General features: G+C 39.5%; 1 protein-coding gene across 8 annotated transcripts; it reads left to right on the plus strand.

Annotated features, from left to right (window-relative positions):
- Positions 1–762: 762 nt before the first annotated feature.
- On the plus strand, positions 763–20,291 carry LOC121869252 (myosin-11-like). 8 transcript variants are annotated; one of them, XM_042370498.1, is made up of 10 exons: positions 824–917; positions 1,240–1,338; positions 5,990–6,164; positions 8,658–8,722; positions 8,854–8,956; positions 11,283–11,410; positions 14,429–14,524; positions 16,333–16,552; positions 16,742–16,828; positions 19,721–20,291. In XM_042370498.1, exons 2-9 carry the CDS (start codon positions 1,288–1,290, stop codon positions 16,813–16,815), a joined length of 912 nt encoding a protein of 303 aa, XP_042226432.1. In that variant the 5' UTR covers positions 824–917; positions 1,240–1,287; the 3' UTR covers positions 16,816–16,828; positions 19,721–20,291. The 8 variants fall into 8 exon arrangements, with proteins under 8 accessions (XP_042226428.1, XP_042226431.1, XP_042226433.1 ...); XM_042370494.1 differs by lacking the exons at positions 824–917; positions 16,742–16,828 and adding an exon at positions 763–801 and having other exon boundaries at positions 19,458–19,766; XM_042370496.1 differs by lacking the exon at positions 16,742–16,828 and having other exon boundaries at positions 817–917; positions 1,240–1,297; positions 19,458–19,766.
- Positions 20,292–25,744: the final 5,453 nt, after the last annotated feature.

Below are 25,744 nucleotides of genomic sequence, written 5' to 3' on the forward strand. Positions count from 1 at the left end.
ATATCTGGGGTGGCTCCTCTTCTGTCCAACTATTAGAGAGGGTGGAATGAAAGGCATTTCGTCTTATTATCTCTCCTCCTTTAGTCGCCAATCTCTCTTCCCTTTCTCTTAACAGCAATGTTGCTCCACTCTCTCTCGTTTACAAGTACTTTAACGGGCAATGTTCTGTGGATTTGGCATGGGCTCGTAACACACGTCTTGCCCGCGGTGCCCACCTTTTCTCTGTGGATGTCGGTCACACGAGAATAACCCGTTATAGTATCTCCTTCTTTCCTCACACAGCCAAACTGTGGAATGCTCTTCCTTCTTCTATGTTTCCATACTTATACAATCTGTCTCACTTTAAAAAGCTGGTTTTCCGGCATCTTCGTGGTGTAGATTAATACAGTATAACCTTTCTTTCTATATTTTCAATTTCTTTCCGTTCCTTTTTTTTCACCCCCCAGGCTCCGTTGTGGGTCGTTTGACCTGTGCCCGGGTTGGCTAATTCCCGTAAAAAAAAAAAAATTGCAACCACGGTTGCAATTTCAAATTCTGTCATTACTAAGGAATAATGAAGTCTCGGGTACATTGAAGATTGAGAGAAAACGGCAGACTCAGGCGTCCTGAAGCGCTGAGAAAACGGCCTCTTCAGATGTGGAACTTCAATAAGAAAGCATAGCTACATGTTTTGTGGGCTATTGAGCGTAATATGGATCGGCTAATTTTACGTTAACTGACGTGTATGACCGTGGTCATTACAACGGCACCGAGTGTGAGCTCTTTCAAGACAAGACTTGACCAACACTGGAGCAGGTTCAGGTACATTCAGGAGCCGGGTCATGCCCAGTACTGCCACCAGTGTGTGACAGAGACGTGACCGATCACCCGGGCGGCCAACGAGCTGATCAGTGGTGAAGAGGATAAAAGTAAAAAAAGTAATCCATTCAAGGAGTTTGCTTTATCAGTTCTCGTCATTCCCAACTCTAATGCTGAAGTAGAACGGATATTCAGCCAGTTAAATATAATGAAAAATAAACTTCCAACAGAATGGGGACAATTCTTTTCTTGCAATACCAGCAGGTTTAAAAATAAATGAAAAGTCGTGTTTTAAATTATGCCCACGGGTGTCTTAATTAGTTATACTTCTATGTACCATACTTTCTATATTTATCATATTATCTATATAGCGGGAATGTAAATTTGTAAATGGCACCACTGGTTGGCCACTGGTCAAGAAGCCTCCTTTTTCTCCACCAGGTCAGTTGCTGCAGGATCATCAAGTGTTGAATCTTCACACCTTTAATCATGGATCTGGGTGAGGCTGACTTTGAAACTGACATTATTGAATTATTGAAGGTATGTGGAGTATTTTGTGATAGTCAAAAGGGGTAAAGAGTGTACAAGAGGGTGACCAGAAGGAATTGGTTGATTTTTTTTTCTAAACACTAGTACCATAATATTAAACACATAAATGGAAAGGGCAATACATAAAACCTAATAGAGCCTGACAATCTATATCCTGCTTCACAATTCTGCCCCAGCTCCATTTTTGTTCTTTATCTTGCTGAGTCCCTGTTCAAAAGATGTTTCCTAAATGATGGTGAACTCTTCCATGTATTCCTCCTCGCCATTGCTTATGTATATCAACCTCACTATTAAGGTAAGTTGTTTAACACACAAATTAACAAGGTAATGCATAGAACCTAATAGAACCTGACCTAACAAACCCGTAGGTTGGGTACGTTAGGTCAGGTTCTATGAATTGTCGTTTCCATTTATGTGTTTAATATCATGGTACTAGTGTTTAGAAAAAAAAATTCAACCAATTCAGACAATTCCTTTTGGCGGTCACCCTCTTCTACACCTTTACAGTAAAAGGTAATGGTATTTATTATTTTTAGGATAAGAACTACGAAGTGTTAGACCATTATAGCCACCAATTTCCTTCACTTAACTTCGCTTGATCCTTCGCCACTGATCGGTTCGTTAGCCATTTGGGCGATCGGTCACGTCTCTGTTACACTGTTGGAAAGTACTGGACATGTACCAGCACCAAATCTGATCTTGAAATAGTTCACACTCGGTGCCTTAACATCAGTAACTGTAGTCCTTGGGCTGAATGAGGGCATTCTATGTGCATAATAGGTGCCCTAAGTTACCCTTCGTATTTGGGGCCAATTGCAAGAACTTCTGTGGTGTACACGATGCTGCGGTATCCCCATGGTCGCTTTGTAAGAAGCACTCGGTGTTGATATTACAGTGTTCATTTTGGTGGATAACAACGAAATATGATACGAGAGGCTCAGACAATGACACAAGCGTTGTTTTTCTTTCTAATACATGTGCAGCAAAGTGGTGCTCCATCACACAACTAACAGAAAACACAATAGAACCTATTCACATAAGTTCCACATCAACCAATTAGTAATACACACTAAATCAATCAATCACTAATAATGAAAAGTTAAATACTAACTATAATCAAATATGAATTACAAGTAAATATGGGGTAACCTAGTTTATATCTAACACCCCCTCTTAAACTAAGGTACTCCTCTTATAATACCAAACTTCTCTAGTTTCTCTTTAGATACTGGTTTAGTGAACAATATTATTTCTGCAGGAACATACTGCAGATTAATATTACCATCTTCTACGTCTGATCTAATAAAATGGTACTTAATATCGATATGTTTCGACCTTTGATGATGTACAGGGTTCTTAGCCAATGCAGTAGCTTCCTGATTATCAGCATTCAATGTTACAGGTTCTCTATTAGAATTTTGCATATCAGTTAACAACTGTCTTCAGAAATTAGCCTCTTGCATAGCTGCTGTTAAAGCCATAAATTCAGCTTCACATGAGGACAATGCTACAACATTCTGTTTCTTAGATTTCCAAGAAATCAATGGACCACCTTCATTTAACTGATAACTGTAACCTGTAATACTATGCCTGTCTTCCGATGCACCCCAATCTGAATCACGGTAACCAATCACTTTTAATGGACTGTTTAATGTAAGCAATTAAATTTTTTAGTGAATTTTAGCACTTATTGGGGAATACCACCAAAATTGGCCGATGCAGTGAAAGGTTCAAGGATGTTAGATAACTTATTAAGTTAAATAATTTATTAAAATAATGTGTTATCAAATGTTTCTTTGGTCAATAATTGTTAAAATAAAAATAAAATTATTTTGTGTTGTGTACTATGTCATGGTCCAGATTTAACCTATAGTATATCCATTATTTCTTATGGGATTAATTTTCCTCTTTAAGTGGATTAGGTATGAGAGGCGTTTTTCTAGTCCCAATTAACCACAGATAATGAGGACCCCCAATACTGTACTACAGTCTGCACCACCATTATCATAACTATTATTACAATAATTACTGTACTGTACAATGTACTGTACTACAGTCTGCACCACCATTATCATAACTATTATTACAATAATTACTGTACTGTACAATGTACTGTACTACAGTCTGCACCACCATTATCATAACTATTATTACAATAATTACTGCACTGTACAGTGTACTGTACTACAGTCTGCACCACCATTATCATAACTATTATTACAATAATTACTGTACTGTACAATGTACTGTACTACAGTCTGCACCACCATTATCATAACTATTATTACAATAATTACTGTACTGTACAATGTACTGTACTACAGTCTGCACCACCATTATCATAACTATTATTACAATAATTACTGTACTGTACAATGTACTGTACTGCACTGCAGTCTGCACCACTATTATCACACCTGTTATTACAATAATTACTGTACAATGTACTGAACTACAGTCTGCACCACCATTATCATAGCTATTATTACAATAATTACTGTACTGTACTGTACAATGTACTGTACTACAGTCTGCACCACCATTATCATAGCTATTATTACAATAATTAATGTACTGTACAATGTACTGTACTACAGTCTGCACCACCATTATCATAGCTATTATTACAATAATTAATGTACCGTACAATGTACTGTACTACTGCCTGCACCACCATTATCATAGCTATTATTACAATAATTACTGTACTGTACAATGTACTGTACTACAGTCTGCACCACCATTATCATAGCTATTATTACAATAATTAATGTACTGTACAATGTACTGTACTACAGTCTGCACCATCATTATCATAGCTATTATTACAATAATTAATGTACTGTACAATGTACTGTACTACTGCCTGCACCACCATTATCATACTGTAGCTGTTATTACAATAAGGGGTAGCTTTTTGAAGTGCGAGTTGTGAACTCTTGGAACAATATGCCAGAGAGTGTTGTGACAGCACAGAGTGTGATCTCTTTCAAGGCCAGACTTGACCAACACTGGAGCAGGTTCAGATACATTCAAGAGCCGGTGCATGCCCAGTACTTGCCAGCAGTGCTTAACAGAGACGTGACCGATCGCCCAAGTGGCCAACGAGGCGATCAGTGGTGAAGAGAATATAAATAAAAAGTAAATTCACCATTTGTCCTCATATTATATCAAATTATTATATATATATATATATACACATATATCTAATTACCATTGTTTAAAACTGGAACAACTACAAAAAAATTATAAATAAGGAAATGGATGACACATTATAATAATCATAAAATAAGAGTCCTCATCTATTACTCTGAGATAATACCTGAGATAATACAGTGAAAAATTTAAAGCCATCATTCCCTTCCTTCATTCTTCAATCCCCTCTCTCTCTCTGATGAGCAACTTGCATCAAATACCAACCTCCCCCCCCTCCCATCAAGCTGTCATGACTGCTTTTAGCACCATTATAATGGATCCCTTTAACACCATTAATACCATTGGCACCATCATGTACTACTGCCTGCATCACCATTATCATAGTCTTTAATCTTTAACAACAGAATTCCCCAACTCACTTTTTCTATCTTGCCCCATCATCCTCCCTTGTGCTGTGCTGCATATTTCTCCTTTGTACCTCAGATTCCTCCCTCCCACACTGACCAAGCACCTCACTCCCTCACAAAGCGCCTCCCTTCCACCCTCCCTTTCTCACCAAGCACTTCTCTCCTCCTTCAACAAGAAAGTTAACGGGTGCATTGGTTAGTGCAGTGATTTTGAACCTTTTTCATCTCACGGCACAGTGAGCCAGGCACTAAAATGATCGAGGCACACCATCAGTATTTAAAGATAGATTTGATCATTTAAAAGAAATTAAGGATTTAAGGAGATAATTTAAAACTGCCATTTGGGCTTTTAATGAACAACACATTTGTTTATTTATTACGTCATTGAAAAAAAATTTGTTTAATGAGCTCCATAAAAGTACCAGTAATGTCAAAACGTATCCAAATGCTATTTAAACTTCCGCAGCACACCTACGGATGCTTCGAGGCACATTGGTTGAAAATCGCTGGGTTAGTGTGTGCCCAGGTTAAAACCTTTCATTATATAAGTAATATCTCCGTTAGCCGGAATCCCTCAAACTCGAAACTCTCCAATAGCTGGATTGAAATTTTCTCGGAAAATCGTTCCCAAAGCCGTAATTTTCCGGAATATCCCGGCTTTGGGAAAGATTTTTCGAGGGGCACATTTTCCGGAAGATTCCAAGAAATTTTTCCTGAAACCCGGAAAATTACAGGGATGGGGGAGTTTTTTTCAGGGTTTGAGAGATGAAAATCGGTCGCATTTTTTGGAAATTCGAAGAAAAACATTTACGTCACCCGGAAAATTCCAAAAAAATTTTGGGATGAGGGATATTTTTCCGGGTTCGAGAGAATCGTCTCGTTACCCAGAAATCTCTCATTCCCGTAAGTGCTCTGCACCAATTGTTCCGGCTAACGGGGATATCACCATATCTACAACACCTCATTATAACTAAAACCTTTCATTATATGATATCTACAACACCCCATTATAACTATGACATGTGGCTAACACTTGCAACACATGTAATTATAGCACTGTTAATAGTGTTCTTTCACAGCGGGTGGCACAAGTGAGCCACCAGAAGGCAATGACGGATGAGGAACTAGTGAAGGTGATGGCAGAGAGAGATCAGTTCAAGCACATGTGGATGAAGATTCAGCCATTAATCGAGGATGTGACGAGGAAGCTGGGGGAGCTGGGTGCCAACTATGCCTCTCTGGTGCCACTTATAGGTATAGTAAATAGTTCTGAGTCTTTAATAGAGACGAGAATGATAAAATTATTTATAATACTGTACATACCATTAAAGCTTTGTATACTTTTACTGTGCATATATCTTGATTAAACTTTTAAATAGTGTGGTTATTATTATTTTGTTATTTTTAAACTGGCATCTTGAGGTAAACTTGTTGAGAAGACCAAGAAATATACTTGTTTGAGGAGTTAGGGCAGACGAATGGACCTGATGGTGTTTACTGCCAAGATGAAGCCATCCCCTTCAACACTGTACCATCCCCTTCAACACTGTACCATCCCCTTCAGTACTGTACCATCCCCTTCAGTACTGTACCATCCCCTTCAACACTGTACCATCCCCTTCAACACTGTACCTTCCCCTTCAACACTGTACCATTCCCTGCAACACTGTACCATTCCCTGCAACACTGTACCATCCCCTTCAACACTGTACCATCCCCTGCAACACTGTACCATCCCCTTCAACACTGTACCTTCCCCTTCAACACTGTACCATTCCCTGCAACACTGTACCCCTTTCATGGGGTACGCTGTTGAAAGCCTTGGCAAAATCTATGTATATATTGTCGATATTACCATTCTGTTTAAGAATTTTGGTCCAAACATCCAGTATACCATGATTACAGCACTGTAATTGTTAAACAGGAGCGTCCTGGCGTAAAACCGTTTTGGTTATCCTTTTCAAGGTTGTTTCATAGATGATGTTCCATCATGACATCTCTTATACTGCTCTCACATACTTTACTTACTATGCTGTTGAATAATGTACAATGTACAATACATTTTGTATAAAGTACAAAACTCATCAACAGATGCTGTTGCTTTGAGTTTGTGATGGAGGCAGGCAGGTGGTGTTAACTACCACTCTCCTCTTCCTCCATGGATGACAGAGGCAAGTCAGGACTGGCACGAATGATTTCCACTGCCGACAAAGTGCTGGGTCGTGGTGATGAGTCATGTGGTGATGGATATAGTGGTAGGTCTCCTATCTCTGATGTTTAGGGCTGGGGCTAGGATCAGAAATGCTGCCACCACTGGTACTGGGGAGACAGCACTAGGACACCTGGGGGCCGTAGAGAAATATTCACCGATCTTGCGCTGCTTCATTTGGTTCCTCATCTGGGCTTTTCTTCGACCCCTTGGTGCCATGGGTTTTCTCTGTAACATTCGGCATTGTAATACATGTAAACACAGTACAGAACATACTGAAATTACGCTACACTTGATGATACTGATGCTACAGTACACAAACACTGTCCACTGCTATGCTCATTAGAGTATGTAGTGTTCACACAATGTTAATTCAGAATGTAAAATTATACACTGTAATCTCTTTTCACATCTTAACACTGTACAATACAGTACTTACTTGAGTGTGTCCTGGTACAGTAATGAGCGGTATGCAAACAGTGGCCTCTGCTATATGAGGTAGTGTATGTACAGTACTGTGTTCACACACTGTTAATTAACCTTAAAATTCCACACTGTAATCACTGTTCACATCTTCACACTGCTTACACCTTGTGTTGTAGATTGTGTCCTATGTACAGTAATTGGACAGTACTGTACAACAAACTGTACACTAAAACAGGAGCGAGCAATAGGTTAACCTTGTAGAGTGGCTGGTGACAAAGAAGTAATGAACTAAGTGTGTCTTGATGCTAGCCTGGGGTTGTGGGGGGCCATCTATGAGATGCATCAGCCTATCACATATATCCCATGAGGTCACATGACATCATTAGCTACTCAAAGTGCTGTGTGGGAGTCAGAGTGACATCTCCACTCCACCTACAAGAGTCCCCTTAGTCTTGAAGGGGACATGTGATGATGACTAGGCCTTTCTTCATGATGTGGTGATTGTTGTTAATTGTTTTCTATTGATTTTATAAGTGTAGGAACTTTTGCGTTGGCGATACAATTGTTTTTGGGGACTGGCTGGGAACGTATCCCATTGAACCCTGTGTTATAATGCGCCTTATCTGCGATACTTCACCTCACGATTATTTTTTAGGAACCTAACCCTGTCGTTTAGCGAGCTGTACCTTTATAACAAACAAATAAATACGCTGACAAATAATGATAAAGAAATGAATTTCAGCATGAAATTTTCTTCGTCCACTTACTACAACATTTTTTCATGCCACTCATTCCATAGACAGTTTGGAACCATTTTCTTTGCAGGATCATAAAATTCAATGTGCTAACTTTAAAATGATGTATGGTTTACTGGTACATAATTTTGATAAATTCTTGAGTTTGGCCCATTTTGTACTCAGGGAGTAAGTCGGTGAGTTTGGCCCATTTTGTACTCAGGGTGTAAGTCGGTGAAGTACTCAGGGTGTGCTGTTGAGTATATTGCACTTAGGGTGTACAGTCAATAATTTTGTATTCTAGGTGTTCAGTCAGTGATATTGTATTGAGGGTGTTTACTCATCGTACTCAATGGGTTAATTTTGTTTACCATGCAGATCAAAAACACCGCTTGGAGGAGATGGTGAAGCAGTTAAGTCAAGAAAACATCAATTTAAAGCAGGTTTGTGTGTGGGTGAGAGAAGGAGAGAGAGAGAGATAGTTTCTTTTTAAATACTGTGCTTATTGAGTCATAATTTAGGATTGAAACTATGGACTTGTAGGAGGAATATATAATGATGGAGATCTCTTAAGGCCAGCAAGAGAGAGTTGGAGGAGATGAAGGAGCAGGCTAAGACGGCAAAACTGGAGGCTGACTTGGGTTTCATGAAGGCCCTCAACCACAACAAGGAAAAAGGTAGGCCTCTCCTGCTTTGACTGGGGCCTGTTTTAACTGGGTCGGCTTTGACTGGAGCCTGTTTTAACTGGGTCATCTTTGACTGGAGCCTGTTTTAACTGGGTCAGCTTTGACTGGAGCCTGTTTTAACTGGGTCAGCTTTGACTGGAGCCTGTTTTAACTGGGTCAGCTTTGACTGGAGCCTGTTTTAACTGGGTCAGCTTTGACTGGAGTCTGTTTTATCTGACTAACTGACTGAGGCCATGGTAGATGGAGGTAAAGTGCTGGTACTCCCTCCTTCAGTCCTATCTCACCATGCAACATATTGCCACCACTTACAACACCATTATCACCCTCTTAGCAGTCCTCACCACAACCTGCACCATCACCACCTGCCTGCCGGCATAAAACAATTCACCTCCTTCTGTTTTCCCAATCACAGGTTCATTGGTAATCAAGGTTTCCGTTCCTCTTACAACCCTGGGATTTCTGCTACTGTTTATCACTAGAGAGCTTTTTCAGTGCTATTTGAGATAAAAAGATGGGTTTTGTTACATTAGCAGTGTGAATAAATTATCTACAAACAGTTTTATATAAGTAATCACGAAAAATAATTATTTCTATACGTAACAGAGTAGAACACATCATGTTTGTTTATGTTTAGTGAAAACGTTTATACCACATCACTTAATACCATCATTATTTCATTTGATTTCAATATGAACTTTATTCCATTGTAAAGTGTACATATTTTGCAAAATATATATATAAAAGAAAAGTTGTGAACAAATTGATATTTCGTTAGGTAATAGTGGTGTAAATTGTGTGTTCTGATGAGTGCGACCAGGCCAGGTTCAGATTATTCATCCCCCCCACCAGGCCAGGTACAGATTATTCATCCCCCCACCAGGCCAGGTACAGATTATTCATCCCCCCACCAGGCCAGGTACAGATTATTCATCCCCCCATCAGGCCAGGTACAGATTATTCATCCCCCCACCAGGCCTATTTTAATAGGGTCTGTATGGAGTTGGACTGTTTGTATTTGGGCTATAAGTACTATGCCTGTTTTATGTGTAGCTATAGCGACTGGGGGTTGTTTTAATTTGGTCTTTAAGGATTTGGACCTGTTTCAGCTGTATGTAGGGACTGGAGGCTGTTGTAATTGGCTATATGGACTGGGGGCTGTTTTAATTGAGTTATAATGATTGAGGCTATTTTTATTTGGGCTATAATGATGGGGCTGTGTTCACTGAGTCTAGGGACTGTAGGTTGTTTTAACAGGTTAAAGGACTAGGATCTATTAGATACTGGGGTTTCCTAGTACAGGGGGTCCCGAACAGGTTCTGTTCTTGAGGCCGTCCGTAAGTCGGAACACATACCCTATGTGCACTGTATCATACATCTCGAATAACTTAATTTAAGAGAAAAGAAGAAATTAAATGACAAAATACAGTAAAGAAAAGCAAAAATTAAAGTTGAACACTTACATTGAAACCTGGGACTGGCTTGCATGTGGAGATAGGCATTTGTAGGAGTGACAGAGGCTTTATTGGGATGGTTAAACTGACACTTTTCGTCATTTTCATCATGGTGATGCAAAGTTCTTACTTTCCTGAATCAAAGTTAGACTTAGAGGCAAATCTCGTTGATTTTGATCTTCCACCCATATCATTAACAATCTTTCCATTTCAATTAACAATCCACTTCTTTATTTTGTTTTCACAGTTGGGTGCATTGGTCTAGATCCTTTTACAAATTCAAGAATTTTCGCTGTCTTTCAAAATTGTTCCAATTGTTGAACGACTGAAACCCAAAGCCTTACCGATCACTGAGGGTGTTTCACCTTTTTCAGAATGTTTAATTACATCAACTTTCACTTTTATTGTAATTGTTTTCCTTTTCTTGTATGCACTACCATCACTTATATCAGGTTTGCTTTTGGAAGTCATAACGAGGGCAGAAAAGGGGATTTAATTAACAAAAACAGTAGTTTGCACTTGATCACACACGTTTAGGTGATGAGGGTAAAGCACACTGACACTCCCGCTCCCTCAAGGCAGGTGATTGGGTGTGATGCATCACTCCCTATGCGCTGCTCTGCCTCCCCCCCAATGCCATGCAAACTAGTCCTCGTACGTAGCTACTACAAACCATTGTACTTATGCCAGATTTTAAAAATAATTGACCTTATGGGACCTCGTTCGTATCTGTGCTCATTCAGAAGTCGGATGCTCGTAAGTCGAGGACCCCCTGTACTGGGACTTAGTGGGACTTAGGTTGGGGCATCCTTGGATATGAACTTCCTAGGACTGGGATCTTGCTATATGACACTAATGTTTTACAGCCAAAGGGAGGGAAGAGAAGATATTGACTGACCTTGAGAGCAAGAATAAGGAACTGGAAGCAGCAAAGGAACAAATAGATAATCAACAACTGAGCTTTAGGACAAAGATAGAAGAATCAGAAAAGAAGGTGAGCCATCCTCCACCACCTGGCACATGTTCTGTACAGACTGTATATATTTGTCAAATATGTGTTTATAAGTACAGGGGATCCCCGGGTTAAGAATGAGTTCTGTTCCTGACGACGTTCTTAAGTCGGAAATGTATTTAAGTCGGAACATGTGTTATGTGCATGCCGTACTTACAGAACAATGTTTAAAATCCCACTGTATCGTAGCCTAAGTCTTTACATATATCTAAAATCACTTAGTTTAAGACAAAAGAAGAAATAGAATTCAAAATACAGTAAATGAAAGTAAAAAATAAGCCATCAGATTTATAAAATATTGTAAATTTCAGTTTAACCCTCGTTCGTATCGGGGGGCATTCATCAGTCGGACTTTATGAAGTTGGGAATCCTCTGTACAGTATTGTCTTAAAGTTCATATGATTGTTAAGTACTGTATGTGTTTATAAGTACAGTGATATCCCCATTAGCAAGAACAATTGGTGCAGAGCACTTCCGGGGATGAGAGGTTTCTGGCCAACCAGACGACTTTCTCAAACCCGTTAAAATTCCTTATCCCGGAATTTTTTCCGGTTACTGGGAAAAGTTTCTGAGTGTCTAAACTCAACATCTTGTACACACAGACACTAGCCCACTTCTCCAGAATGTTTCTGGGTGCTGGGGATGTTTTCCTTGGGTCTAAACTACCAGAGTCCATAAATGCAGTTCCAATTAAGTTAGAAGTCTTCAAGCTGCTAGGAGAACATTTGAGCACGGGGGTGGAGGAGACTGCAGTGGGAGCGGGTAAACAAAGCGAAAGGTTACAGGGAAATAGTGCTAGGAATGATGACAAAACTAAATTAGGCAGGGAGTTGAAACCTAAACGGGTCAAAAAGAGGACTTAGAACACGACTAACTTAATTGTCTACTACGCAAACAGTAGAAGTATGAGAAACAAAATGGATGAAATCAGGGCATTGGACTTTGGTATGTATCGAAAAAATTGATATACAGGTAGTTCTGCTATAACGCGATAATTGTGTTGTTGTAAAATATCGTGTTATAGAAAATCGCGTAATAGAAATAACAGGGCTTATGGAGAAAATAGGGTTAGGTGCAGATTACTCGAAATCGAAAAAATTTAGTAGTTAGCCTAACACAAAGGATAGCACAGTCTAAATAAATGTTACATTCATATCTAATAATGAAATCATACAGTAAATGTAACACTTTACTTGATGGGGGAGAAGGGTGATTTTGAGGTTGATAAAATCGAGCTTCTCTTCAAGTGTTATATCCTTTCTTTTACGATCATCACCGGGAATTCTATCACCAGAACGCTTCTTGTTGATATTCTTCTTTACTATATTCACAGTTAATACAGTGGGGTATGCTATAACGAACGGATCCTACTACGAATATTCCTATAACGAACGGTTTTACCTATAAAATTGAGAATGCTATAACGAACGAAACTCCTAAAACGAACATTATTTAATTTTTTTTTTCTAATTTATTGTTTTTTATTACAAATATTAATGATATTCTTTATTTCAGGGGTTTAGATGCATATTTATGCACTTTTTTACAATTTTTACAATTTTATATTATATTTTTCAGTGTTAAGTGGTTGTATTTGGGGGCCTGGAACGGATTAATCCTATAACGAACGAATGCTATAACGAACAAGGTTCTAGAACCAATTAGATTCGTTATAGCATACCCCACTGTACCACAAAATTGGAGAAATAGTAAGCAAAAATCGCGTTATAGCAAACAAGCATTCGCGTTATACAAATATCGTTCCTAATTCGTAAATCGCGTTAGAGCAAATTCGCGTTATCAAAACACGCGTTATAGCAGAACTCACCGTAGATCACTATCCTCTAACTACCGTCCAATCAGTCTAACATCAATTGTAGGCAAATTACTGGAAGCAATCATTTCAAACTCTATTCAAAATCACCTGGAGAAGCACAAGTTGATCAATGATTCCCAACATGGCTTCACAAGCGGGCGTTCATGTCTAACTAATCTATTAACTTTCTTTTCATCTTTTTTCGAATCAGTGGACAAGGGGCACAATTATGATGTGGTATATCCCGACTTTAGCAAAACCTTCGACAGAGTCCCCCATGAAAGACTTAATAAGAAAAGTGGAGGCTCATGGCATTAAAGGAGATATTCTAAAGCGGAATTTTCTGGGTAATGGAAATTTTATCTTAGAATTTCTGGAAAGTGCCCAATTTTCATCTCTCAAACCCAAAATAAAAATCCCCCGTCCCCGGAATTTTCCAGTTACCAGGAAAATTTTCTCAGAATTTTCCAGAAAATATGCTCCTCGGAAAATTTTTCCCAAAGCCGTAATTTTCTGAAAATATCGGCTTGGGAATGATTTTCTGAGAAAATGTCATTTCCGGCTATTGGAAAGTTCCTGGTTTGAGGGATTCTGGCTAAGGGAAATATTACTGTACCTGAATTGTAAATAATTACTCCAGATTTAAATAATAGTTTTGCAAGAGTCTACATTGGTTTGTCTGTGCGAGCATCCTACCAGCTACCATTGAATGTCAAAATACTCCCCACCTTCAGTAAAGGCCGCCATCGGGGAGGGCTCACTAACTAATCCCAACCATTAATTCCTGACCTCCATCCACATCAGCAAACCTTGAGTATCAATTTATATTGTAGGATATCCTAACTTTATACTTTGTAATATAAACTCCGACATTGCTACTTAGGTAATCACCCATTTCAAGTGTGTATTTAATTTATATAGCATAATGTAAATATTTCTTGTTCTGATATCAACCAATTCAGGACAACATTGACAGGCTCTTGCATGTCCACCCTACATTTTTCTGACTTTTCAGTATATCTTCTTTCATAATTCAAAGAGAAATTTAGGGTACTGTACTTTATTTGCAGACAAACACCCCATCAGAAGCTGTACTAATTCCTCTTTATCCACAATGCTCCATTATAACTCCACCATAGTACTGTTATCCACATGCTCCACTATAACATCCTCCTCCACCACAGCATCATCTCCAAATGGAAAAGCTTCGAGGTTGCATCACTCGTCAACAACAGCTTCTTGCCTCCCACTCCACCTCCAATATGGACCTGTTTGCTAATGTAGGTTCTATTACAGTACTTTGTATGTATGTTACTCTTACACCCCTACTGCCCTTACCACACCCCTACTACTGCCACTGCCACACTACTACCACTGCCACACTACTGCCACTGTCACACTACTACCACTGCTACACGTGGCCTCCAGTCTCCCCCAATAGCCACACCTTCGCCACCATTTTATTACCTTAATATTAAATATCCTAATACATAAGTAGCTATCCCATCTGTGTTGAATTAGTTGAGCCGCAGATCTATGCGGCATTCAGTGACTGTTGCCTCATAGTCAATATCTGCAGCAGTTGTCGGAATTGGGGCAGAAGCTCTCGTTCCCCTGAGGCAGAGCAAAGCCGACCGAAGGAGAGAGAAAGACAGTCGACATCTCATCCAGGCTGTAACATAACTTCTGGGCTGCTGCTTCTGTTCGGATAGCACCTCCGTGAGTCTGGCATAGAAACATCTTGCACTTGGTCCCATCCCACCAGAAGTTGTGAACACTAGAGGAGTGAAGCTGCCTTGATCTACGTTTTGAATTCTCTCCCCATATGCGCTTCTCTTTTCATTCTCGTTCCTCCTATGTGCAGCATCGAGAGCTAAGTTACGGTGACATGCGGCCATGGGATAAAAAATCCTGATGTCGAAGAAAGCTCGCTGTCCCCGCGTCACACTACTACCACTGTTACACTACTACCGCATACTACCGCTTACCACTACCATATTTAGCACCACTGCCACACCTCTACCACACCATAAAGATTGTCACACCACTGCCACTGTCACGTATCTACCACCATCACACCACAACCACTGTCACACCACTACCACACCACTACTACCACTGTAACCTCTGTCACTGTCAAGCAACAACCATTGCCACATCAGTACCGCATCACTATCACACCACAGCCACACCACTACCACTGTACTATCACTGCCACACCACTATTTCACTACTACCACACCATTACTACACTTAATATCACAGTACTACCATACCACACTTCTACCACACCACTACCGCACTACTGCAACACCAGAGTCACACCACTTCCAGACTTCTACCATTGACACACCACTATCTCCTTGCCATCAATGCCACACCACTGCTATGCCATTATATATGCCTCACCACTACAAATACCATACAACTACCACCTTATTAAACTACCAATGCCACACCACTACCACAATGTCACATAACGTTCTTGTGTTTAAGAAATTTATTCTTAAATAACTTAAATCTGTCTTATTAGATTTGTGAATATCAAGTTTCAATGCATACTCTTGTTTTTTCTGTTTTGTAAGATCTTCTGTGATTGGTGAGTTTTGTAAGATCTTATGTGATTGGTGAGTTTTGTAAGATCTTGTGTGATTGGTGAGTTTTGTAAGATCTTGTGTGATTGGTGAGTTTTGTAAGATATGTGATTGGTGAGTTTTGTAAGATCTTAGGTGATTGGTGAGTTTTGTAAGATCTTAGGTGATTGGTGAGTTTTGTAAGATCTTGGGTGATTGGTGAGTTTTGTAAGATCTTATGTGATTGGTGAGTTTTGTAAGATCTTGTGTGATTGGTGAGTTTTGTAAGATCTTGTGTGATTGGTGAGTTTTGTAAGATCTTGTGTGATTGGTTAGTTTTGTAAGATCTTGTGTGATTGGTTAATTTTAAGAGCTTGTGTGATTGATGAATGGCCAAATAAGCCTCAGACCTAATTCTAATTGGCCTCTCAATCCCATTAAGCATCAATGAGGGTAAGTTCGGACCTCTTGAGTGGTGAATTGATCAGAGTATAGAATACAGTTTCATTCTCCAGAAGCTGCAGTCTGTGCGGGCAGAATTTGAGGAGCAGGTGCAAGAACAAACCTCAAAAATTGATAACCTGGAGAAGGAGCTTCAGGAGACACGAGAAGCCCTCCAACACCAGAAGCAATTAATCATGATAAGAGCTGTGACCTCTAGCCCCACCTTATCCCACAACCCATCACTAATCTCATCACCTGGATCTACTCGTCTTCCTGGAGAATTGGATGAGGGTAGGTGTTGTGTTCTTTGTGCTTCGAGGGTGGGGTAACTGGTTAAATGGTGAAAGTTAGAGTGGGTCCCAGAAACATGACTGTCCATTAGGAACAGTGTGGATTCAGCACACTGTCTTATAAACCTGTGGTACACAAGGAGGCAGCATGGCCAGTACCACCTTCACTTACTCAGGAACCCATTTACAGCTGGGTCAACTGGGAGTGCCTGGAAATTGAACCACCAAGCCCCTGAACAGGTGGCAAACGCTGTATCCACTTGACTGCCGCACTCTGGTAGGTGTAGGCTTCAGTTTAGTAAATAGTGAACTTACTAATTGGTTCACAGTTATTCAGGGAGTAAGACAAGGCTGTGTTCTATCTTCAACATTGTGTAATACAGTATACAGTGGTCCCTCAGTTAACGAACACAATTCGTTCCACAGAGTCGTTCGTAAACCGAAAATTTTGTTAACCGAATCCATTATTTCAATGGGATATTGGGCGATTGGTTCCAGCTCACAGAAAAGTACATACAAAGTAAAGCCAAAAATGCATAAAGTCAGAAACACTCCTAAAATTCCCCTAAATCACCTTTAAATCACTATATATATATATATATATATATATATATATATATATATATATATATATATATATATATATATATATATATATATATATATATATATATATATATATTTATGTATATATATATATAACTCTTAAATCACAACTGTAATGTTATACAGGTGATTAATTTTTATCTCTTGTGCAAAATATATGGTGTTTATATTCAAATTATTCGCTGTCTTGCAAAGATTCCAGCAACACAAATTATATTCTCCTAACTTTAGTCTGTGATATTTTATAAGATAAAAACTATAAGCCTAAAACCCTGGCTGGGCAGATGGGAGGGGGAGGGAGGGAGGGGGAGGTGAGGTGAGATGTTTGACAGTTGGAGCCGAAGGTCTAATGTGTGTTTGTTTATCAGTCCTTAAGAAAGACTAAGCCTTTCTCTTAAAAAATGCCACTGAAATGACCTGGGAGAATTTAATTTACATTGCTGGGATTCTTGTAAGATAGTGATTCATTTGAATATAAACAAGCTATAATTCGCACTAGACATAAAAATTTTAGTACCGTAATCATTTAGTACATGTACAGTACAGGTTTGCACTTAGGTCATTTATTTCTTTTACGTTTCTTTTAGTATGGTGTGTGCATGTAAATGAATAAAAATAAATGATATATTTCACACAAAGCCTGTTCATCGAGCTTATGGCGCCAAAACCGGATTTGGTAAAACGTTACTCTGATCACCTAAGAGGCACGGGTATTCCCCAATTGGAGGTTCGCGGCGCCATAAGCTCGATGAACAGGCTTTGTGTGAAATACAACAAAGTCTAGGAATGTTTTTAGTGTCCTGGTGGTCTAGAGATAGCATTCCCCGGTCACACACATAAGAAAGCAGAGTAGCACACACGCGAGACGAACAAGTATTTATCCTGGACTGAGGCGGAGTGGGCACATGGTCCAGTCACTTGGGATAACAGAGACACCTTGCGGGATGCCACAAAACTCATACGCTCCCTGTCCCGGCCGCGAACATGCCGCCAACTTTAAAAGTACCTGCATTCATTCTTGGGTACATCCAGGGTATCATCTGTGAATAATCGAAGGCTTCAAATTGCAAGGGAATGCTGTACCTACACTGACTACAGTCATGCTGAACTGTATAACTGCATAATTTATAAACATGCATTTCCAATTGTAAACCTGAATGAAAACTTTACCGAATAAACATCACCATCATCTTCTACAGAACCAATGTAAACTTCTCCAAGCTAGTATAAAAACATACATACCAGTGTCTATGAGGTTATTGTTTGTAAATATGTAAGAATGCATTATCACCTCAGGGGCTATTCTTGATACTGCACATGATATTACTGTCTTATATGTGTCATCAGTTCTCTGGTATGGAAGCTTTGGTCTTGGCGGGAGGTGTAATGATTGTTTATCAGACCATAGCTTACAGCCCAGAAGGTACGACACATAACAGTAAGTAGATGCCCACGTGGTAACCCACATAGGTTGACACACCCTACAGTGAGAGTAAGACCTGACCCAGGAGAGCTGATGGCCATAAGGTACCTGAGTTAAACCGGCGTTAAGACTGTGTTACAGAAACTCACCTGACCAAGACACACCCGGGTGGTAGTAGTTAGGAAGTATTACTGACTGGTGACATGACCACGCACCTGGGAAACACAGCTGTCCAGACCTGATCCAAGAGAGGTCGTGAACTCACTGACCCAGAGTTCTCACCGCCACATCGTTAGCTAACACGGCGACCTGACCGCATTACTCAAGAAGCTACCCTCCAGCCAGTACACCTGTCACCTGACCAGACACACCCAGATTAGTGACGACATCTTCGGGCTGGGGATCTCCAATATAAGGGCCGTGCAGCTCTCTCCCATTAGGATTTGGATTATTATTGTAACAAGGAAGGGGCTGACAGCTCCTTCTCAGAGGGAGACTTCCCTCCCAAGCTCCCCACTCCCAGCACTGAGCTCCAGCTAGCAGAGTCTCCCATAGGAGACATAGTCTGGCACCCTCTTCAGCAACACCTGCAGCTTCCCCAGCCACCTCAGGACACTCGTGAGTCATTGTCAAAGTGATCCATTAGTGTGAGTTACTTAAGGTGGGAAGTGTATCCATTTCTTGTTTGTGTCTGAGAGTCATTGTCTAGTAACTTTGATACAATAACCTATTAATGTGTCCATGCCATTGAGTTAATGAATAAATAGCTGTACTTAAAATTTGTGTTTAGAAAATTCCCCTTAAGAATATATATTAACAGTTAAATTAACGACAGTAATCGGCCACACTATCAAATCCTTCCTCACCTGTATTACAGTAACAACATGGCACCCATGTGTCACAGGACTGGCTCAGCTAATCATGTTCGATCACCAAGTTGACCGATCTCTCTCTCTCTGCTCACAACCACTGAACAGGGAAGTGTACCACTTAACTAAGAGTAACCTCTCAGGTCTTGTCAGTGTACATAGTGTGTATAAACAATAAATTCAGAAAAGGCCAACAAGTGTTTACCTCAACAACTTGCCACTTCAGAGTTCCACAATCTTAATACTTTGTTCAATTTTTCTCTCTTTCTAGGAGCTGATTCACTGTGAAAAGGATGAGTTGATGTGAATGGTCGGAGGAAAACTTCATTTACGATGCCCATGTAAGGTACTCTACCCAAAATTTTTATTGGAGTACAGTACAATACAGTACTCAAATATATTTACTTCTTTACTTTCAACTCTGTTTCAGCATTATGTATACCTTCATTGTTAAGGGCAATGATAGCCCCTCTCACTTTTTGTGATATCTTCCCAATAATTTCTTACTCCATTTGATGTAAGATCCCATTGATGACTGGCATGACATTGGTATCCATTTACGACATCCACTCCGAGTCTTGAAATATATGATCTGAAGCCTCGGAGGATTCACATCGTTTGCAAACGTATCTACCCATTCATACTCAAAGGTCGCGAATGTAAAACTACCATCCGTTAAGAAACACAGTACTGTACATCGAGTAACTTTTTTTGGAAAGCCTCAAATCACATTGACCCCATGGCTAACGATAGTTTTTTGGGGGGGACTGTCCAAATATATTTGCAGCATTCATCTTTGTAATAACATACATTAGTCTCCATAAAGTTTGGAATAAAAATCATCTCATTTCATTTCCCTGTTAACCCTTGAAAAGTATATGCAATTAAGTAACAATAATCTGTAATATAGTAATGGTTAATGTAAGGTAATAATGAACATGTCACCAAAGAATTACCCTATATAATTATGGTGAGACTTCTGTATGGAAGGCACAATATTTTAGATTACAGTACAGGAATCTATAGTTATATTGTATCTTGTAATAGATAGAAAATTATGGTCCAATTTCTAATGGACAATAGGCACTAACTTCCAAAAATGATTGTCCAATTTGAATAAGGTAAAACAAAATGTTATATTATACTGAAATTACAGAACTTGTATCAGATGTCTTGTGGAAAATGAATACATAATACTGTACCATTAACCTATACTGTATATTAGAACTGCAAAGCAAATCCCACATTCCTTATGAAAAATTAGCATACAATTAAACAGTTTCATGTCATTAAAAAGAAAATTATGTTGAGTTCTGGAAATGAAAACATATTAAATACTATATGTAGTCTATAGAACATAAACTTTGATATTTCACATGACAAAGGACTCCATATTTTTGTTAGTTAAATTACAAATGTGAAATACTGTTAAGAAAACAATATCAATCAGATCATATTTACTTACAGTGGGGTATGCTATAACGAACGGATCGTACTACGAATATTCCTATAACGAACGGTTTTACTTATAAAATTGAGAATGCTATAACGAACGCAACTCCTACAACGAACGCGGATGAATACGGGACTATTTTGCCTGGCGCATGAATATTGTTGTACCGCGACCCACAACAGGCGCCATCTTTGTCTCATTGTGCACCGCTGTTATTGTTGAAATTTCGTCTTTTGATGTGGAAATTCGCGTTATTTGTATAACTATTTTGTTATACAAGTATACAATTGTAACAATGAGTCATCCAAAGCGAGTGAGAAAGCTAATAACCCTTGAAACTAAGAAAGAAATTATAAAGAAACGTGAGAATGGAAGAAGCATTGCGAAACTTAGTGATGAATATGGGATGGCTAAATCGACTATATGTACGATTTTGAAGAATAAAGAGGAGTTAAAAACTGTGTAAGTGGCTAAGGGAATCTTTAGACTTAGCAAAGCAACGTGTAATGTGATTGAAGAGATGGAAAATTTACTCTTAGTGTGGATAAAGGAGAAAGAAATGGCAGGTGGTAACATTAGTGAAGCTATAATTTGTGAGAAGGCCAGACAATTGTTTGAGGACCTTAAAGCCAAGACTCCCAGTGGAAGTGATAGTGATGTGCCAGTGTTTAGGGGTACCTGCATGCTGAATAACACTAAGGTAAGATAAAGTACCGTATTTTTTACATTTTCCACAGAATTTTTCCAGTGTTAAGTGGTTGTATTTGGGGGCCTGGAACGGATTAATCCTATAACGAACGAATGCTATAACGAACGAGGTTCTGGAACCAATTACGTTCGTTATAGCATACCCCACTGTATTTATGCATTTTATTTTTTCATCCTGTGCTTTTCTTCTTTAAAGGCAACTGCTTCTTTAGTTTCTCTTCTTCTAATTTAGCACATCTGATTTTCAAATCATAATATTCCTGAGACAATTTTTCTGTTCTATTCTTAGAATGTAGCAGTTGTACACTCAGTAAAAAAAAAACTATCTTTACCATTCTTTTCCGAAACAAAATTACATCATGAACGAAGATTTTTGACAAAGGCCCATGAGGTATACTCAGTGGCAGCTCGTCGGTAGGCACTGTGGAACTGCAGCACCCCCTATTTCACCCGATATATATGTATTATATACCGTAATATAATATATCATATATGTTTATTTATTTATACAGTGGTCCCTCGATTAACGAACTCAACCCGTTCCAGCAGGTTGTTCGTTAACCGAAAAGTTCGTTAACCGAAACCATTGTTTCAATGGGTTTTTGGGTAATTGGTTCCAGCTCACTGAAAATTGCCTAAATTCAACAAAAATGGTAGAAAAGTTAACTTACTTTGAGGTGTGTATGTAGAAGGCTCCTGGATGATGATGATGATGATGGGAATTAGAAAGGGGGTGGAGGAGAGGAAGAAGAGAAGACATTGGGGTGGAAGAGAAGTCACCCCATGGCACCATTTCACCCATAAAATTTTAGTTCTCTTGGTGTATTTCAAGATTATTTTCTTTAAATCAACATTGCACTGCATTATATATTGTCAATATGTAAAATATATTTCAAAATGACCAATAACTTGCTTGGAAACACAGAAAAAAAGCGTTTAGTTGAAGAGAGTCTCGAGCAAGATGTTACCTCCACTGAAAACAGAGAGAGACTAACTCCTGTTTGCTGTGTTAAGAGGCTGGATGCCGCGCATTAAACTAGTCACTTTACCTTCAATTATGTTCAATAATTGTTAAAATGACTAAAAAATTGAATATTAAACTTTTAAAATTATTGAATAGTATAAACTTCTTGATATTTACTAAAATAGTAAGGAATTTAAGCCCTAGAACCGATTAATGTATTGGCAGACTGATACTAAAGCTGGTTGCCCGGTCAGTGCAAGCGAAAACATGTTGAGGTCGATTCGTAAGAAATTCGTTAACCGAATTGAAGATTCTTATGGAAGGCAGTTCGTTAACCGAAATTTCGTTAACCGAGGCGTTCGTTAACCGAGGGATCACTGTACTTGTACAAGATATTTAAAACTATTATCAATAATCCTTAAACTTTATGTCAATGGCCGTCCTCTAATTCTGAGAAAACAACAAAAATCCCTGTATGTGGAACTGTCTTACTCGACAGTTCCAATAACGGGCGTTTGCTTTGTCTCACGCATGTCCTGGAGGCAAGCGGGGGCGAGTACTGTGGCTCACTCAGTGCCGATCTGGTTATCAGTGTGGGACGTAGTGTTTACGCATCATCCTGTGTGGTGCTTACGTGCCGTCTGCTATATCAAGAGTATTTGAATGTGATAAATTGTAGATGATGTGATATCATACAGTGTGATATCACATCATCCACAATTTATCACATTCAAATACTCTTGATATAGCAGACGGCGCGTAAGCACCACACAGGATGATGGGTATGATTCATACTCATAGAGACTATATTTTGTATTCATTGTTTTTTCCAGAAACGTTATTGTGTAGAATAATTTGAATTAATTAAACATGGCCTCCTTGTTTTCCTAAGAAACAAGTTCTGTGACAGTGAGTGAACTTCAACAACTTAAATTTTCATAGTTGTCTCTTCATGAGAAAGTTGCTATGAAGACAAGAGGCCGTCCCTCACCTGATATTCAAATATCTCAGCCAGGAATAAGTAACAGTAAGAGGTATATTCGTAGCTTTCATTCAGAACGGTACCAAAGGAAAAATTGGCTCTGTGGTTGTGAAGTAAGCGATACATTATTTTGTTTTCCGTGTTTGTTGTTTGGAATTGGAAGTGATGTAACTTGGACAAAAGACGGCTTTAGAAATAAAAACAAAATGAAAGAAAAAACCTAAAAACATGAAAAGTCAAAGAAGTATATTGAAAGCGTGGTTTCACTATCACTTTAGGAGGCGTAAATATTAAAGAAAAACATAGTGAAGCCTATAGACTTTCGATCAATGAGCATAACAGGAAGGTTACCAAGAACCGTGAAATTTTATCCAAGATAATAGGCTGCATTACATTTTGTGGAAACATTGAAATTCCTTTACGTGGACATAATGAAAAAGATGATTCAGTAAATCCAGGTGTATTTAGGGGATTAATAAATTTTGCATCTACATTAGACCCAGATTTAAAGAACCATTTAGAAATAAGTACAGTCTTCACAGGTGTTTCTATGACTATTCAGAATGAGATACTTGACTGCCTGCTGCAGATATACCATGATGAGATAAAGAAAGAGATTAAAGAAGCTTCATTTGTAGCTGTCATGGCTGATGACACAACAGATGTTTCAGAACACACTCAAATGGTAATTGTTCTACGGTACGTGCTGAATGAAGAAATATTTGAGCGTTTTGGGGGATTCCTTATTCCAGAAAATCAAACTGCAGATGGCATATCAAGATGTATTCTAGAGCAGTTAGATATAATCCTTCAAGGAAAGAGACAAAAACTGATAGCTCACACATTTGATGGTGCAAATGTCATGAAAGGCAAAAAAGGGGGCGTTCGGGCAAAAATAAAAGTACAGTAGTTTATAATAATGCACATTTCATTCACTGTTATGAGCACCAACTGAATCTGATAATGAGAAATGCAGCAAGTATTACGCGGGACTCAAGAATATTTTTCTCTAACGTTTTGGCTATACCAACATTTTTCTCAAGATCACCACAACATGTATCCATTCTCAATAAGCATATGAACGTCAGCATTCCGCGCCCATCCTCTACAAGGTGGAACTTTAACATACGGACCGTGAACAAAGTTCATGAAAATTTGCAACCTTTAAAAAGCCGCCTTGCTGAAATCCAGTCGACGGTAAATGCAGATCGAACCATTTCAGAAGAAACAGGAATTTTGCACTACCTGAATAATGAAAAATTCATGTTCTGGTTGGAGCTTTTTCATTAGATCATGCCTCATGTTTAAGTAATTTACAACCAAATGCAGTCTCGAGAAATTGATGTGTTTAAAGTACATGAATATATAACAAATTTCAAAACTGTTATTTTAGAAATAAGAAACTCAAAGTACTGTGAGAATCTTTCAAAGATGCTCATGGCTGAAGCAAAGGAAGTATGTGAATGCATATGTGTTGATATAGTGGAGAGATATTCTTTCACTAAACAATTAGTACCTGCTAAATTATTCAACAAGAAAAGCTTCACTAGTTTTAAGAATAAACTGCCTACAGAAGAGATAGGGTTGACCACTGAAGCATATCCCATGTTGCCAGCCACCTCACTTTCACCAACGACCACCACCACCACTGTGTTGCCAGCCACCTCCCTTCCACCCACCGCCCCCACCTCCTCCACCATCACCACTGTGTTGCCAGCCACCTCCCTTCCACCCACCGCCCCCACCTCCTCCACCATCACCACTGTGTTGCCAGCCACCTCCCTTCCACCCACCGTGTTGCCAGCCACCTCCCTTCACCCACCGCCTCCACCACCACCACTGTGCTGCCAGCCACCTCCCTTCCACCGTGTTGCCAGCCACCACCTCCACCACCACCACTGTGCTGCCAGCCAGCCACCTCCCTTCCACCCCTGTGTTGCCAGCCACCTCCCTTTCACCCACCGCCTCCACCACCACCACTGTGCTGCCAGCCACCTCCCTTCCACCCCTGTGTTGCCAGCCACCTCCCTTTCACCCACCGCCTCCACCACCACCACTGTGCTGCCAGCCACCTCCCTTCCACCCACCACCACCACCACTGTGTTGCCAGCCACCTTCCTTCCACCCACCACCTCCACTACCACCACTGGACCCTCGTTAATTCCGACCCCTTTAATCCGGATTTCGG

The sequence above is a fragment of the Homarus americanus genome, unplaced genomic scaffold (genome assembly GCF_018991925.1).
Source record: "Homarus americanus isolate GMGI-L3 unplaced genomic scaffold, GMGI_Hamer_2.0 scaffold53975, whole genome shotgun sequence".
Taxonomy (NCBI): domain Eukaryota; kingdom Metazoa; phylum Arthropoda; class Malacostraca; order Decapoda; family Nephropidae; genus Homarus; species Homarus americanus.

What these genes read in the sequence shown, in the direction of transcription:
- LOC121869252 (XM_042370494.1), top strand. Translation starts at nt 1,288, where the DNA reads ATGGATCTGGGTGAGGCTGACTTTGAAACTGACATTATTGAATTATTG. An exon ending in AAAACATCAATTTAAAGCAG is followed by an intron (nt 8,723 to 8,853) that starts GTTTGTGTGTGG and finishes AGATCTCTTAAG; the next exon opens with GCCAGCAAGAGAGAGTTGGA. An exon ending in CAACCACAACAAGGAAAAAG is followed by an intron (nt 8,957 to 11,282) that starts GTAGGCCTCTCC and finishes AATGTTTTACAG; the next exon opens with CCAAAGGGAGGGAAGAGAAG.